General features: G+C 42.3%; 1 protein-coding gene across 1 annotated transcript in view; it reads right to left on the minus strand.

Moving 5' to 3' along the window:
• The window catches only part of LOC138000649 (E3 ubiquitin-protein ligase HERC2-like), a 104,896-nt gene that overhangs the window by 956 nt on the left and 88,940 nt on the right, over nucleotides 1-15,000 (minus strand). The window contains exons 49-59 of the mRNA XM_068847209.1: nucleotides 14,789-14,987; nucleotides 13,651-13,865; nucleotides 12,837-13,268; nucleotides 10,851-11,085; nucleotides 9,457-9,750; nucleotides 8,999-9,082; nucleotides 6,934-7,351; nucleotides 6,254-6,492; nucleotides 5,245-5,541; nucleotides 1,193-4,756; nucleotides 1-846 (exon numbers count right to left, since the gene is read on the minus strand). The exon at nucleotides 1-846 is cut by the window's left edge and continues 956 nt beyond it. Of these exons, the coding sequence (XP_068703310.1) occupies nucleotides 4,538-4,756; nucleotides 5,245-5,541; nucleotides 6,254-6,492; nucleotides 6,934-7,351; nucleotides 8,999-9,082; nucleotides 9,457-9,750; nucleotides 10,851-11,085; nucleotides 12,837-13,268; nucleotides 13,651-13,865; nucleotides 14,789-14,987 (2,632 nt within the window). The 3' untranslated portion in view covers nucleotides 1-846; nucleotides 1,193-4,537. The remainder of the gene's footprint in view (nucleotides 847-1,192; nucleotides 4,757-5,244; nucleotides 5,542-6,253; nucleotides 6,493-6,933; nucleotides 7,352-8,998; nucleotides 9,083-9,456; nucleotides 9,751-10,850; nucleotides 11,086-12,836; nucleotides 13,269-13,650; nucleotides 13,866-14,788; nucleotides 14,988-15,000) is intronic.

A 15,000-nucleotide genomic window follows, 5' to 3' on the forward strand; every position in this document is an offset into this window, starting at 1 on the left:
TAAATTTATTTGCTCTCTTTCATTCCACCTCGCTGAGCCAGCGTTTTATCCTTTCGTCTTTGGTGTAAAACGATTTTTTTTCGTGTTTTTCGTTATAATTTGTCAGGGACATGTCAGTAGTGGAACATATTAAAGTGGAGTCGGAGTCGCAGTAAGATGGACTTTGACCCCTGCCTGAGTGTTCTGGATAGGGCACATGTCTTCCAGAGTTAATTTTTGGCAAAGCATTTAACGTACTCTCTTCACCGGATTGGTCGCTTCCAGCAATGGCAAGGGGTCTTTGATTGTTCTTTTCAACACGACTCTCGACCAATGAAAGAGGCATCGAATATTTCCGAAAGCCTCTAGTTTCACGAGTGATAACCGTGGGAACGAAAACACTCGACGACGTTGATGACTTCCTTTGCTGAAGATTTAAATTATTAGGTACTGACCCTCTACGATTTGAAGCCCAAGATTTCCAAATATTGTACGACGGAACGTCTCTGAACAGATTGTGACTCATGGAACTTTCCGTTAAATCGTGTTCGAAGGCAGTTCCCTTTTGGTGGAGAAACGAGAAACGAGATGAATTCCCAACACCAATTTCCGGTAAAGAATCCCTTCTTTTGAAACTGACAATTCCTCTCGCATTTTCTTGAGCGTGCTTGCTATTTGTTACAAAGTTCCTCGAAATACCTGGCTTATGTATCTTGGTCTTTCTCTTGTTTTCATTTGCGTTCATGTCTCCTTCGTTCTCTTTTAACAAAAACGGCTCAAACAGGGAAAAGAAAGTACTGTTTCGCCTCACGGCTGTCTTCCAAACTTCGACAAAGTGTCAGAGCCTTCGTTCGCAACGGTGTTTTCCTAGAAAACGAATTTCAATCAATTTCGTTACTGTTGTCAGAAGTTTGTTTGCAATTCGCAGTTTGTGCCCTTTTTCCTTTCTAGCGTGCTAGATTATGAAGATTACCGCGTTTTTTTAGTGAGATAATTAGTATTCCCGTTTCATTGGTCTTTCCCGTCTGTCTTCAACGCCTTGCTGTCAAAAAGCTTCCATGTCGTAACGGAGAAAACCTTTCTGTAGCTTTCAGGCAGAATGATTCCTTCCGAAATACAGTAGTCAACCGTCCACAGAAAAAGTCAACATTCTAAAGGAGTAGACGGGAGCGCATTTGAAGCCTTTGTCAATCCTTCAAGCAAACAAACATACCTTCAAAGTGAAACTGAAGAGCAATTAAACGTGTTTTGAATGCAAATGTTACTGAAGCCGAGGAACTGATAACTTTGGTGGAAATGAGCGATGGAAAGCCAATATTTACGTCTGGGAGAAATACAGTTGCAGAGTGCGGCGCTGTATTCATACGTACGTGTTTATCTTGCAAAAACTTATCTGAATGCATCCGCACAAAGGATAATTGTTCATGTTGCCGCTTGTTTTCGTACGTCTCCAGTAAAAAAGTTCATTCTTTCCAGCAATTGACTTTATCATTCTAACTTCGGCATTAATGTCAGATAACACTGTCTGTCTTTGAGGAATTCGATAATTTTATTCATGAAAAGTGGCGAACGTGACAGTAATGGTGTCAATAGTTTGGCGAAAATGACGGTTTTTAAATTGCTTGTCAAAGCAAAAAGTCCTTTGTTTGCTTTTCAGAAAGCCTTTAAATCCAAAAGAACTTAAATACTCCTGATTTTCCAAAATGTGCTACGAGATAAAAGGGACCACATAAACAAAGTTAACCACCAACGAACAAACAGACAAAACAAAACTGACTTTAACAGTGAATGAGATTGAGAGCCCGGTGAAGAAATGGAATGATGCAATTATTAGCTATAGCGAAGTAAAAGAGGTTTGGAGGGCACTAAACAGAAATTAAACCAGTAAAACATATTTTGCATTACAGATCGGATCGAATAGGAAAGTTGTCCGCCATGGAGCAAAAAGTGACTCGGGGATTGAGAAGGGGTGACGTCTTTGCCGGATTTTGGAGTAGCTTGAGGAAGCTGATGTCTACATACATCTCATCGGGCCGGAATCCTAAATCCTCGAATCTGATTGGCTAATCGCGCGCTCATAGCCGGTCCAGCTTTTTACGATACGGACCACGGTGCGAAATCTGTTCCGTGGTGAAACTGTCGTGGCCAATTGAAAATGTTGCGAAAGTTAAAATCACAGTTAATTGTAAACACCTTCGCGTAATGAAAAGTTATGCAAGGAAAATACAAATGTTAAAGGAAAATGGATTCAGACGAGAGTGGACACAGTGAAAGTGAATTTTACTATCCAGAGGAAGAAGCCCTTAAAAACACGACGCTTATAAATTGTGATGAAGTTGGACAAAACACACACTTACACAAAATTCACGATATTATTTACTCACTTCGCCCTGAAAACACTAAGAAAAAGACAACTTATGATCTGAATATTTGGCGAAGATACTGTTCCTCGGTTGGAGAGACAAGAACCTTGGAAAATATTCCTCCAAAGGAGCTGAACGTTCTGTTGTGCAGATTTTTCATGGACATCCGCAAAAAAGATGGCGGAGCCAACGAGCCAGTTTTCTGCCATCATTCCAGAAAGTATTCAGCACTATCTGAACGGTAACAACTCCAGCACAAATATTATTAAAGACCAAGTGTTTGTAAAGTCAAGGGAGGTCCTTTCAGCTCACAAGCGAGACTTCGTAGTTAACAACGCCAAAGGAAATCGTCCACAGACTGCCCGCGAGCTAACTGAAGAAGAAGAAGAAGGCTTCTTGTTTCAATCAGGTCAGCTTGGAGAAAATGACCCCGAAATTCTTCAGCGCACAGTGTGGTGGGTCCTGTCTTTATATTTCGGTTTCAGAGCACGAGATGAGAGTCGGAGACTTCAGTGGGGAGATATTGGAGTAGAAAGTGGATCAAAGACAAGGCAAGAAGACGGTCACTCCTGAGCTTATAACCCAAACGCCCACGCCACCGAAAGCGAGCGCTGTCCAGTCCGTTTGTATCTAAAGTTCGCCTCAGGCCGTACTCAAGACCTCGGGCACTGTTTTTTCCTATACGGACCTCCCGCTCGGTAAATAACATACAGTATTTATCTAAGGACGCATAACTATCGTGCAGTTATTTCCTTAAGTTATTACAGAGTTTGTGAACCTTGTGTTCTGAGGCGAAGCATGCATGCAAAATTTACTTATAAAATTGTGATAGTGTAAACATTTTGAGGCCGCAGACTTTTTCCTCCCTCGTGGGTAATTTGGTTCAGCTGGGGTTTGAACCAACAAAGACCGGTGCTTTGCGTACAAAACCAATCAGTCAGCGGTAATAGAGAGCTCAGGCATTGGTTGCATGGAGACAGAAGTCGGATAAATTCGTTATTTCCAAATAATTGAACTGGTCAAACGTGTATGCGAGAAAAACAAAGAGAGTGTAAAGTCAACGCTAATACTTATCATTAATATTTATAAGACTTAACGGAACAAAACGTCTCAAAACAATCTAAAAAATCCTCTCAGTGCACAATAAACCTATCCTGTATTTCTCCGATGGGTTATTAAATAAATTATATGTATCACTACAGTATCCATTAACATTTCCGTATAGTCCACTTAGATACGCAATTTACACCTATCGGTGAAAATGATACGTTAGTCGTTGGTCATTTGCATTTGGACTGTGTTTTTGTGAGATCACCCGTTTGCATAAGTTGGGAATTTTTGTTTCGATCGTTAGAGACAAAACGTTTATGATTGAATCAATCACTCATACTTTCATATCGTCATCAAGCCAGTTCGCCGAAATGGTTGAAAGTAATCCAACGGAAGCGACAGATGATGTTTTTGCGGGATTTTTGCAATGGGCGCGCGAGCTCCAGCAAAATCTGACGCTTCCGCAGCTTTTCTAAGGACCAGTTTCAACCAGAAAACGATTGGAAAAGTGATCTATAATGACATTTCAAACGCTTGATCTTCAGCCGGCTTCGGTTTAAGCGGTTGATCTCAAAAGAACATGACCTTAAGTGTAGAAGAATGGACGGACGTTTAGGCCCAAAAATGTTGGGTGCTGCACCTGCTACGATTGCCTCTTTCGCCAGGATATAATTAAGCTCCCAAAGTCACTGAAAAGATTGAGCCTAACTTTAACAGCACCATTCACGAAAAAACAACAGCTAGAAGAGCAAAAGGAAACAAGGAATTCGGCACACACCCTCTAACGTGAGAATGACGTGTAACGTACACGTGAATATGCCTTTTTGGCTTCGGCAAAAGGCGTGCATATCATGCGGTCGCAATTGCGATGGTCAGTGATGAAAGGCGAAGCGCGTTAAGGCAGGAGTTGCAAAATTTTATCGACACATTGTAATTTACATACGTTGTGTCCTGTTGGCACAATCGAACTTATCTACCGAAGAGCCTTCAATGTTTTTTGCTCGGATAAGTTAGCCCTCGTTTGCAAAGTCACACTAGTACAAGTCATCTCTGAAATTTCACGAAGCAACACCCGTAACTTTCAACAAATGATTTGTATTTTTTGTCACTTGTCTGTAAACTGCAAAACAGCTTAGAGCCTCCTTTCAAAACGCCTCAATGTCAGTGTCATATTCCTCAGCTTGCTCTCCAGTGAGGTCGATCCTGGCGTAGTCGTCCGAGTCGATGGACTTGCAAAAATGGATAGCGTATTTTAGTTTTTCGCAGAGCACCCGTTGACATGAATACCGAGGCATCTTCAATAGGAAGAAGCAAGTGTAGGATTCAGGCAGATAGTGGTCTGGAGGAGAGTATTTGTCAAGAACCTGAAACGACATCATGACATAAGGATTATTAGGGTATACTTGAATGATTTATTAAAAAGAAAAAGTGAAACTCGCTCTTTTGCTTAAAGTCCATGTCACGATTAACGCCTTGCTGGTGTACCTTTTGTCAAATTATTGTTTTTTCAACCTCTGCTCAAAAGTCACCATTCTACATTCCTTGAAATATGACAAAAATCCATAAGCGAGCAATGAAGGGGACTGAGATCGATACCGGGTTGACGTCACAAACTACTCTGCATCATTGGTTGAGTCCAATCCCTATACTTGCCTGGTCGTAGATCAAATCACGGCGTGCAGTTACCCCTTTTTTGGGAAACTGTTAAACAGCAACTTTTGATGAAGCGTAAAAGTTTTTTTGACGTGATAAACACTTTATTTTCATGCAAACGGGCAAGGTCAGAGAAAAGGGGCTCCAATACTTCTATATTCTTTGCAATCCCACACTTAACGTATGGCAAATAGCTTACCTGAAATACGAAGTCTCTTCCACGGAAATCAACAATAGTTCTCGGGAGTCGTGTTCGTCCCCAGACAAACCGTAGGAACAATGAGCGCTCTGCATTGGAGAAACTCTCGAGAGTTTCCCAGAACCAACGAACTAGTGGTGCAGTAGCTTCAACTCCCTTGTAAGTAACCACAGATTTTAACAAGTCCAGCGGAATATCTGGACTACCACACACCATTGTCTCTAGTTCAGGACCCGTAAATAACGACAGCAAACGTACTGGGACGACTCGTGCCATGCCCTCGCGAACAGCAGATACCTTACGAGGAAAAAACTAACCGTTGTCAGCACTGTGACAAGAAAAATAAAAGATCCGGTGTTCACAAGACTCTACACACTTCAAGATATCGAGTATTTGAGGTAAAACAGACGGGTGGGTTTGTATAACGCGACATTAGTTAGCCCATCCACTCAAAATTAAACCGGTCAGTTACTTGAAATTCGGAGAATGTCATCAACAACAATACATAGAGGATATTACACGGTGGCGAGAAGATATGAATTTTATGTTCGAGTGGCAAGAACAATATTTCACGAGTGAGCGAAGCGAACGAGTGAGATATTGTTCCTGCCACGAGAACATAAAATTCATATCTTCGAGCCAACGTGTAATGTTCTTTTTATTATGTCCGATTTTATTGTGTTTCAAAGTAGTCAAGTTTTACAAATACGGCTGGGCTTTATAAAAAAAGGCGGGAAAAAAGGCGGGAATCGTGACGTCATTGAACGATACGACACTCAAAAAGGTGACATACGGAACATACGCCACTCGGGTCCCGGATGAAGTGGCGTATGGAATCTACGAGTGGTTTAGTTCCCAGTAAAACACTCTCCTTCCATATAATACAATACAATACAATACAATACAATACAATACAATACAATACAACTTTATTGGTTCCAATCCACTAATAGTTTTTCAGAAACCAATTACAATATAAGTAATAAAATCTAAATAAAAGTGCCCATACCTGAACATCAAATTCGTGTAAGCGGTAATGTAGCGCCAATCGCACATACTCTTCCCTGTTGTCCAGTGTGATTTGCTTGATCTTGTTGTGCAACTGTACTTCATGACCGCTGGCGCTTGGGGTGCTAAATGGCATCTCCATGGCTTCAAACGCTTCTCTCTCCATGTCTCGGATGCACATCAGCCCGGGAACGTAATCTTTATCAATTTCAGCAAGGTCGGTAACTCGCAAATGCATTCCTGTGGACAAAATTCAGCAAATCAACACCCCTTACGACCACGCACAATGATCGAGTGCAGTTTCTTTTACAGGAGGATAAAAAAAACTTTACTGTCTTTACTAACGGCTGTAGCCGATTCAGGAATCGGAACGAAATCTTGAATGACTGATGTATGCCTTTTTCATATACATCACGGCTCCGAGGCACAGATTTAATACGGTTTCATATTTTCGTCCAACGATCCGGCGTGACAATATTCGCTGTGACAATTGTGTTGAAAACAGAAACCGAAAAAAGCGGATCGAATTCAGGCCATCACCAAGACAGGATATGACTGTTCAAGGCGGTACGCTACATCGACTGAGGAGAGGCAATGAAACCAAACGATCAATAGAAATTTAAACCTAACGGGTCTACATGTTTTTAAATAGCGCAACAAGGGAGGGGTGGAATTCCTCACCTGCCAGTTGTTGCCAGACAGGTTCAGCAAGGTTTAAACTAAGAGGACTGCCAGTTCTAATAGCTATCCCAATCAAAACACCTAAGAATTTGAACATGTTGAGATGAACAGGAGAACACGCCTCTGGATTCAGAATAAAGCAGTCTCGGTTAGCGCCGGACTCTTCCCTTCCATTGGGCGTCACTATCAGTAACGGAAGAGAACCGTTTTGCAGCTCGTCACACATCTCGGCGATGGACTCCGAGTAGCCTCCTCCACAATCATCCACGCTTTCACCGATGAATTTGACTTTCCATACTCTGTGTGGTAGGAGAAGGCTGTCAGATCCGAAGTTGCTCATTTTGGAACAAACTTGACCGAAGACTGATTTGGAGCCGTCTGGGCCGATAAGACCGCCTTTGGAACGGTACTTCTTGGTCTGAAATATAGCAAAAGGTGACAGATTGAGACAATGAGACAGTGAAGAAGGAGAGTGAATGTAAAGCAAACACTGAAGTCTATGGACACACTGGTGGTTGAACAAAACACAAACGATTGAGAACAAAACACCACGATCGGACGATTTAGCTAACCACACGAAAGAAAAGATAGAGAGTACTGCCACCCTTTTAACCCCGCGTTCATATTCGCGTTTAAGACTATCCTCAAAAATCGTTCTTTGTGACGTCAGTCAAGCAATCAGTAGCAATGGCTAGAGTTTTAAGAAACAGTCCAGATAAGAACGATAGCAACAACGGCAACGAACATGTTGGAATTCAATTGGTATGCAAAAAGGTGATAACCTTTCTATTGTCTGTACTTACTTCTGATTGGCTTAAACAGCAACAGTTAACAAAACTTCATAAAAGCAGTATTATATTCATCCTTACTTTCCAACCATCTTTCATCTTTCATCTGGTCTCAGTTTAAATGAATTCCACAGAAATTGTATGTGGGGAACATGTAAAATTGTAAACGTTTCTTGGCTTTTGTTTTTAACTCTTGTGATTGGTCAAAATCTTTTAACACAAAAAAACACCCTTTCAAAGTGGGCTGTAAATGAATTTTATTGCGTTGACGGCTGTCCTGTAGGTTTATGCATTCTCTGTGTAAAAATGATAAGGTGCTATCCACCTTACACGGATCATTACTTAATCTGGCACAACGAGGTCACATTTCACTTCGTTTCGAGTCGCGCGTTTAAAATGGATGATCTGTTTCTTAGTCTGGTTTCAATCGTTTCTTCTGATAAGAAAGGCGAACCTCTTTCGTCTAACCGTTCAACTGTTCCTGGAACATTTGCCTGACCAAGATTGGGGGAAACGTTTTAAGCAAAACCTTCGACGAACTGTCGCGGAGACGTAACAGGTGACACAATTAATCGGCGGTGGATAAGTGTGATTGTTAAGAATTGGTAGCTCGCTGTGCATGTACGGAGTAGGCGATGAACTGGAAGCTTCATAAGGCGAGGGCGACCTGAACATATTCGAGTATAAATTATTCACAGGTCCGTAAGACAACAGCGGGATGGAGTAACGCTACACCTTTAATCAAAACTTCATTACGAAAGATCAAGATGTCAAATTACGACCCTCTTCCTTATTGGTCAGTTTTCATGAATTGTTTACCTACCACAGTTCAAGAGCCCTACAGAGCGCTCCCTGAGCTGAGCTGCGCATTCTGTAAAGTTTTAAGCAACTCCGCCTCTCTTTTAAGCAAGCAAGCAACGCCATGCCTAGTGGGTCACACCTTTGACGAGCTAGGAATGTGCTAGGTAACCAAATATTGACCAAGCAAGCAAGGTCTTAGCGCAAATGTGACGGTGGAGTTAGTTTCTTTCGTTCCCCATAGAAAACAAATTCTGAATAACTGGCACTTTCAAATCGCAAACAACAACAACCCGAAAATAGCAGGGTGCAAATTGTACAGCATAAACGCCATAAAAATAAATGAATATAAACATGAACGAGTCCGTGGATCAGTAAATGAAACAATTGCTTTCCTAGGAACTTTGGACTCGAGAGGACAAGAAAACTGACCGAGGTAATTATCGTTTGTAATATCAAGAAGGGCTTTGATGCTTAACCTGTATTCGATTCAGTTCAATCACTGGACCATGCTGCCGGTCACGGACCATGGTGGTCTGAACAACTTTACGAAACGCTGCTTCCTGCAATAAAAAACAACAATAGGACAACTTCAAAATAATTTTTTTTTTCTTTCAACGCAAAGGTCCATCTCACGCAAAGACTACCTTTCGAAAAAACAAGCAAACAAACAAACAAACAAACAAACAAACAAAAAAACAAACAAAAAGAATGAATCTAGGAGTCATTTATCGTAAAATTGAGCCTAAAAGAGGGATGCGGCCAATCATACAATTACGCCAAAACGGATTGGCTTCTTTGTCTAAAAAATGACTGAAAAGCAATATGACACTTAGCAAAAGAGTAATGCTCCTCAATAGTTTAGCCGTGAGCCATAAGAATAGTGCTAGCTGATGAGGGTAACCCTGTCAAAGCCCTCTTAATTCCGTGTTCTTACCTTTCCAGATGGGATTAAGACGCCCCTCAGAGCATCCAATGCCACCAAAGGTTCCTGCCCAATATGCTCCCTATCTCGAGGCTGAAGATCAAACATGGGAAGCGACGAGCAAACAAGCTCCGAAAAATGGTGAAGGAGCATCAAACGGTTGCGAAGAGATCCCATGGGGATAGCCTGCAGATGATTGAACTCCAGAGGGACTTCCTTGGGAAGACGACCGGAATTAGAAGGTTTTGTAGTGGACCAGGCGATAGTGTGAGCAGATCCACAAGCCACGCGATTGATCTTTTTACCCTGGAGAGAGAACGAAAGTTAACCTCGCACTCATACTGGTGTTTTCGTTCTTGTAGACGCTGCGAAAGTTCATGGAATCAAAGTTGACTCGACTGTGATGGAACGGTGCCGAAAACAGAGGCAAGTATGGCTAGGCAAACATTACGACATCAAAGCGCAGACAACCCAAGGCTACGTCACAAACAAAGTGTACTATGGGCAACGGCAACTATAAATTTTCTCAGGCGATAAACAACGGAGCATACGTCTGATGTAATCACATTGAAACAGCCGCCTCCCACTCCAACCACACCTTAATATTGATTGGAACTAACTCCTGCCGTGCTTTCTAAAAGCAAGTCTACATGCGAAGTCTATTTAATTTCTGAAAACTTGTTTTCCGTTCAATGAAAAGTACAACTGACAGGTCATTTGCGTGACATTTACAGGCCATGCGTCTCAGCACTATGAAAAAACTCTATGCAAGTGGCGAAGTCCTGCGAAGGGCCCATTGCCAACACAAAAAATCGCACGTGGTCCCACCTCAGTTGAATAAGGATTTAAAGTGAACTCGTCAAAAGTGGTTCTGTCACAGTCCCCCTGTTTTCCCTTTGTATCATGGAAATCAAACGCCTTTGCGAGTGCTTCCACTTTTGCTAATAAAAGAGAGCGTGATCTAAGGAAAGCGTCAAACCTTCTCATTTAGGAGAAAGTGGGCGACACAGGAGAGATTTTTAAGGACCCTATTTCTCCGACTTCCTCACCCGCTCAATACAATATCGAAAAGCGCCACGGCTTACCCACCCGGTAGAGTTGTCGCTTTCCTTGGATCGTGCTCGCTAATTCAAACAAGCTCTTGGTCACTTTTGTTCGTGGTTCAGAGACGAGTACTTTAAAGATGAATGTTTTGAAGCTCAATGAGCAGATGGCACAATCGCTAGGGCGCCGAATTAGCTTCGTATGCTAAAATCTCGCTATCTGACAAAGAGGAGGATTTGCCTTCAGTGGGTAATTTCAAATGCCTCGTACTCTCGTACTTTGACAAGAATAAATGGTTGCCCCTTGCAGTTGAGTTCTTCACGCTGTTTTGCTTCTTTGAAAATTTTCCTTTTCAGACTCACCTGCAAGGCTGTTACTAGTCTTGGTCTTTGTATAGCAGTTGTTGACCCATCTCCCAGCTGACCCTCGTCATTATCACCCCAAGTGTACACTTCACCCGAGTCTGTGCATGCCACACAGTGTAGGGAGCCGGTTGCAATAGCGACGACTTTCTTGTTTTGCAGGGCCGCCACCCTCTTCGGACGCCTTACGTGATCGTCAGAACCGTGTCCGAGGCGGTAGTAATCGCCTTTGCCCCTACAAATAGGATAACACGGAGAAAGTGACATTCCAAAGGCTTCACGTCAAGATGCTGGACTAAGTAACCTCCCAACTCAAATACGTTTTCTGATTGGAAGAAAACGTGTCACGTGTCATTGGTCAAAACTTCATGACGTCCTAGGGAAACAACAACTTGAACTTTCGACTCACACGTGATCAGGTCGTGCACCTTTGAAACGGCGGCAAATCTGTACACCAGCCGTCGTCAAGCAAATAATTCTTAACTGTGTATTGTTCTATTTTGAGTTGGGAGGTATAACAAAACACTTAATGACTGGCCCCTTCGGGAAACAGTGAGTTTTGTTTCCCCTCGACCTCAATGTTTCCCTCGACTTCGCCTCGGGGAGCATTGAGGGTCTCGGGGAAACAAAACTCACTGTTTCCCTTGGGGCCAGTCATTAAGTGCTTAATGACACGAGATTTACAGCTATTTTACTAGCGACGCAAATGAACGCACGAGCAACATAACTGCAGATGCGGTAACTTACAGTTCCTTAGTGTCTGGTCGTAACAAAAAGTAATTAACGGTCAAACCCTACCCAGTTTGCGAATGCTTGTCAGGATTATGCTTAATGTAATTCCTTAGTATTGCATTGCGCATCCCTACTGCGCACGATTTTCGCGTCATTAGCGCGCGCACATAAGACACGTCCGCGTACAAAACGTAAGAGATTTCCCTCAAACTCAAAACAAACTCCCGATTTTTTTTTCAGGCATTTGCTAAGAAAAGTCCAATAAAGAACATACTTGAAGAAGAAAAAACGTTTGATAGTAGAACATGAATTTTCTCGGAAAACAGTTCCGTACTGGGTGTATTTTGGCCAAGGCGAGGACTTCAAGCTAACCACGGAACTGTCCCAATAAGTGCACTATTCCCACAACCAGGCAATCAAAAACGGCGTAAATGACATAATACTGCTTATGTGAATAAAAGAAGCTTTATTTTCAAAACAAAATTTTGTGTCTTTCAAGTAACCAAGACTGACTTAATTCTGTATGAAGGTGATTCGAATTTTTAACGCGCAAACAGTAAAAATACCCCATTTTAAGAGCCTGCTGACGCGTAAACAAGCACGGTGACCCCATTTTTTTATTGCTTTTTTTATGTTCATATCATGAATGTTGATTATGCCAAGTTTCCAAAAAAGTTTGATAATAGAACAATTTCAAGGGAATTACCTTAAAAGGACTTAAAGAACTGCTGCGTGCACAAAAAGCCAAAGGAAATAACCGAATGAAATAAGGGAAACGACTGTGTTACCAGTGATTTATAAATCTTTCCTTCCTTTAGAGACGTACACCAAGTTGTCCCATAGACCACTTTCATAAGTGGCGACTGATTTAATATTCTTTTGTATTTATGTTAATTGGACCCACTGGCCTAATTTTAGTTAACATATTCTATTGAATTTTGCGCATCGCATCGCATCGTGATAACATGGCATTGCATAATTAACAGCACCACCTATGCATAAATTTCAGGTAACGTGAAGAGTCTGAGCACGGGCCGATAAATTTTCAATATTCGCTCTGTACTTCCAGTTATAGTCCTGGATAGCAGGTACAAAATTTACACCCACAACGAATTGGAATGATCGCGAAATGTTTGCATTAACGGAAAGTTATATTTTGAGATGATTTTCTTGTGTCTGCCTACTCGTTCTTCCTTAAATTCCCAATTTTCTGTCAGAAGTGAATAAATCTTCTCGTAGCCGGCAGGCACTTACCAAGTATACACAGCACCTGATTTAGTCAGCGCTACGGAGAATTGGGATCCACATTCCACCTTACACACACCAGCCCGAACGAGCGAATCCACCTTCACTGGAACCTTGCAGCCGTCACTTCCTCCGCGTCCAAGTTTCCCATAATCACCATCTCCCCAAGACCACACACAATCGTTATCCGTCAAACACAGCGTCTGAGCGTCGCCGCTGCCGCAAGCCACATCCAGGACACGTTGTCCCCGTAATGCTTCTACCAGTTTGGGCAGTAATTGGTCTTCGCTGTCACCGTGTCCCAGCCGTCCGTAACGCCCTTTTCCCCACGTGTACAGTTCGCCATTGCCTGTTATACATGCACTGTGAGAGCCACCGCAAGCGATCTCCATAATGGATTTTCCACGAAGGGCTTCAACCACACGCGGGCGATCGCAAGATCTGAAAAACAAGGCAAGCACAACACCTGTAAATACCGTGCCAGCAAACTAGGCGTATGCAAGCGGTCAGTGGTCTTGTACAAGAAGCCAAGGACTCGCACATTCCGTCATTTTTTTCCCAATGTGGCTCGTCAAACTGCTTGATTTCATACCGGTGTTATCCTTTATCGAAACCGCATATAGTTTTTATCTCCGAGGTAAAGTGAGTAATATAACGAACATAATAAGAAAATGCTCTTGCACGCCGCATGGGTATGATGCTGCTGGTATTCCATGGCGAATATACTGAGTCCAAACGAGAATTGTTATTGATGTTATGACCACAGTCTACTCGGATGGAAAATAACATTTAACAATCATATTCCGAAAAAGCAAACACTCACCCTCGGCTTCCATGACCGAGCTTTCCATCATCCCCTTCTCCCCAAGAGTATACGTCACCTTCCATAGAAAGCGCCATGGCGTGTTTTCCCCCCGAATGCACAGCGACTTTCTTGATGACCACGTGTTGCAAGGATTCAAGAAGACGTATGGACGTCACCGTATCTGTCCCACCAAGCCCCAGGCGCCCACCGTGACCATACCCAGTAGCATAAACCTACATTCAAAGGAGAGAAACCGATCACCACTTCCAGAAAAATTGACAGAGAGGGATCACAATATTTTTTTGCGTTGTACGTTTTGTAGAAATTGTAAATCAATAAATGGAAAAAACAACCTGCGGTACAAAAAAATTAAGAAAATGCCTGATAAGAATTGCGATCGAATTGCTTCTTTAGTTCCTTGTTTTTCGATATTTTTTGTATCTACAACAATGATAATGACTGATAAGAATCGCGTTCGAAGTTCTTCTTTAGTATTATCGTTCAGTTATTTTCTTTTCCTTAAGGATATGCCATGGGATTTTTCAGGCCACTTTGTCTTAAGGGAAAAAGGAGGTAAAATGAGGAAGTGTCATTTCAGCTGACTACCTTAGAAACCTCTTCTGATAGCTTTTCAAAGTACCGGATGGGATTATTAAAGTACCCGGCGGTCAGGATTATTTTCCGTTGTAAGGCAGATTGCAAGTGCCTTGGAGAGCGAACACGGCGGACGGAGGTCTCCTGGCTCTGCTATAAATTTCGAGAAATGAAACTCACAGTTTGTTTACATTCTTGAGATCGGAGATAAAAAGTAAAACTAAAGTTATCGCGTGAAGGAAATGCCAACAGATCGATTATTCCATTATTTAGTAACTGAAGCAAACGGGTTAGTTTGAAGGATTTATTATTGCGCGTGATTGTCTTGCGTTTCTTCAGCCCATGGCTTCCTGAGATACCCAACTCCAAAAAGAAAAAAAAAAAAAAGGGAAAAAGGGAAAAAGGAAGCCAACATATCAACAAATTACCGGAAGTGAAATCGTAAACAACCGCAGGAAACGCCCGGCCTCAAATGAAAACCCCGCTGAGAAAACATCTTTAAAAAAAAAAAAAAAAAAAACAAAAAAAAACTGACTTAACAGGTAAAGTAATCAGCACAAACCTTTCCCTCAGTTGTGACTGCAAACAGAGTCTGTTCGCCTCCAACTATCTGCACAGGTCTGATCGCACTGAGTGCTTCACATGGTTGAGGGAACTTCACTTTGGCACCTTCGATTCCACCGAGTTGACCGCGGTGATTATGACCCCAGCCGTAAATTGTTCCACTGCCACCCCAGGTTACTGTCCAATCAGAAGGGCGCCTGGAAACGCGAG

The sequence above is a fragment of the Montipora foliosa genome, chromosome 4 (genome assembly GCF_036669935.1).
Source record: "Montipora foliosa isolate CH-2021 chromosome 4, ASM3666993v2, whole genome shotgun sequence".
Lineage (NCBI taxonomy): Eukaryota > Metazoa > Cnidaria > Anthozoa > Scleractinia > Acroporidae > Montipora > Montipora foliosa.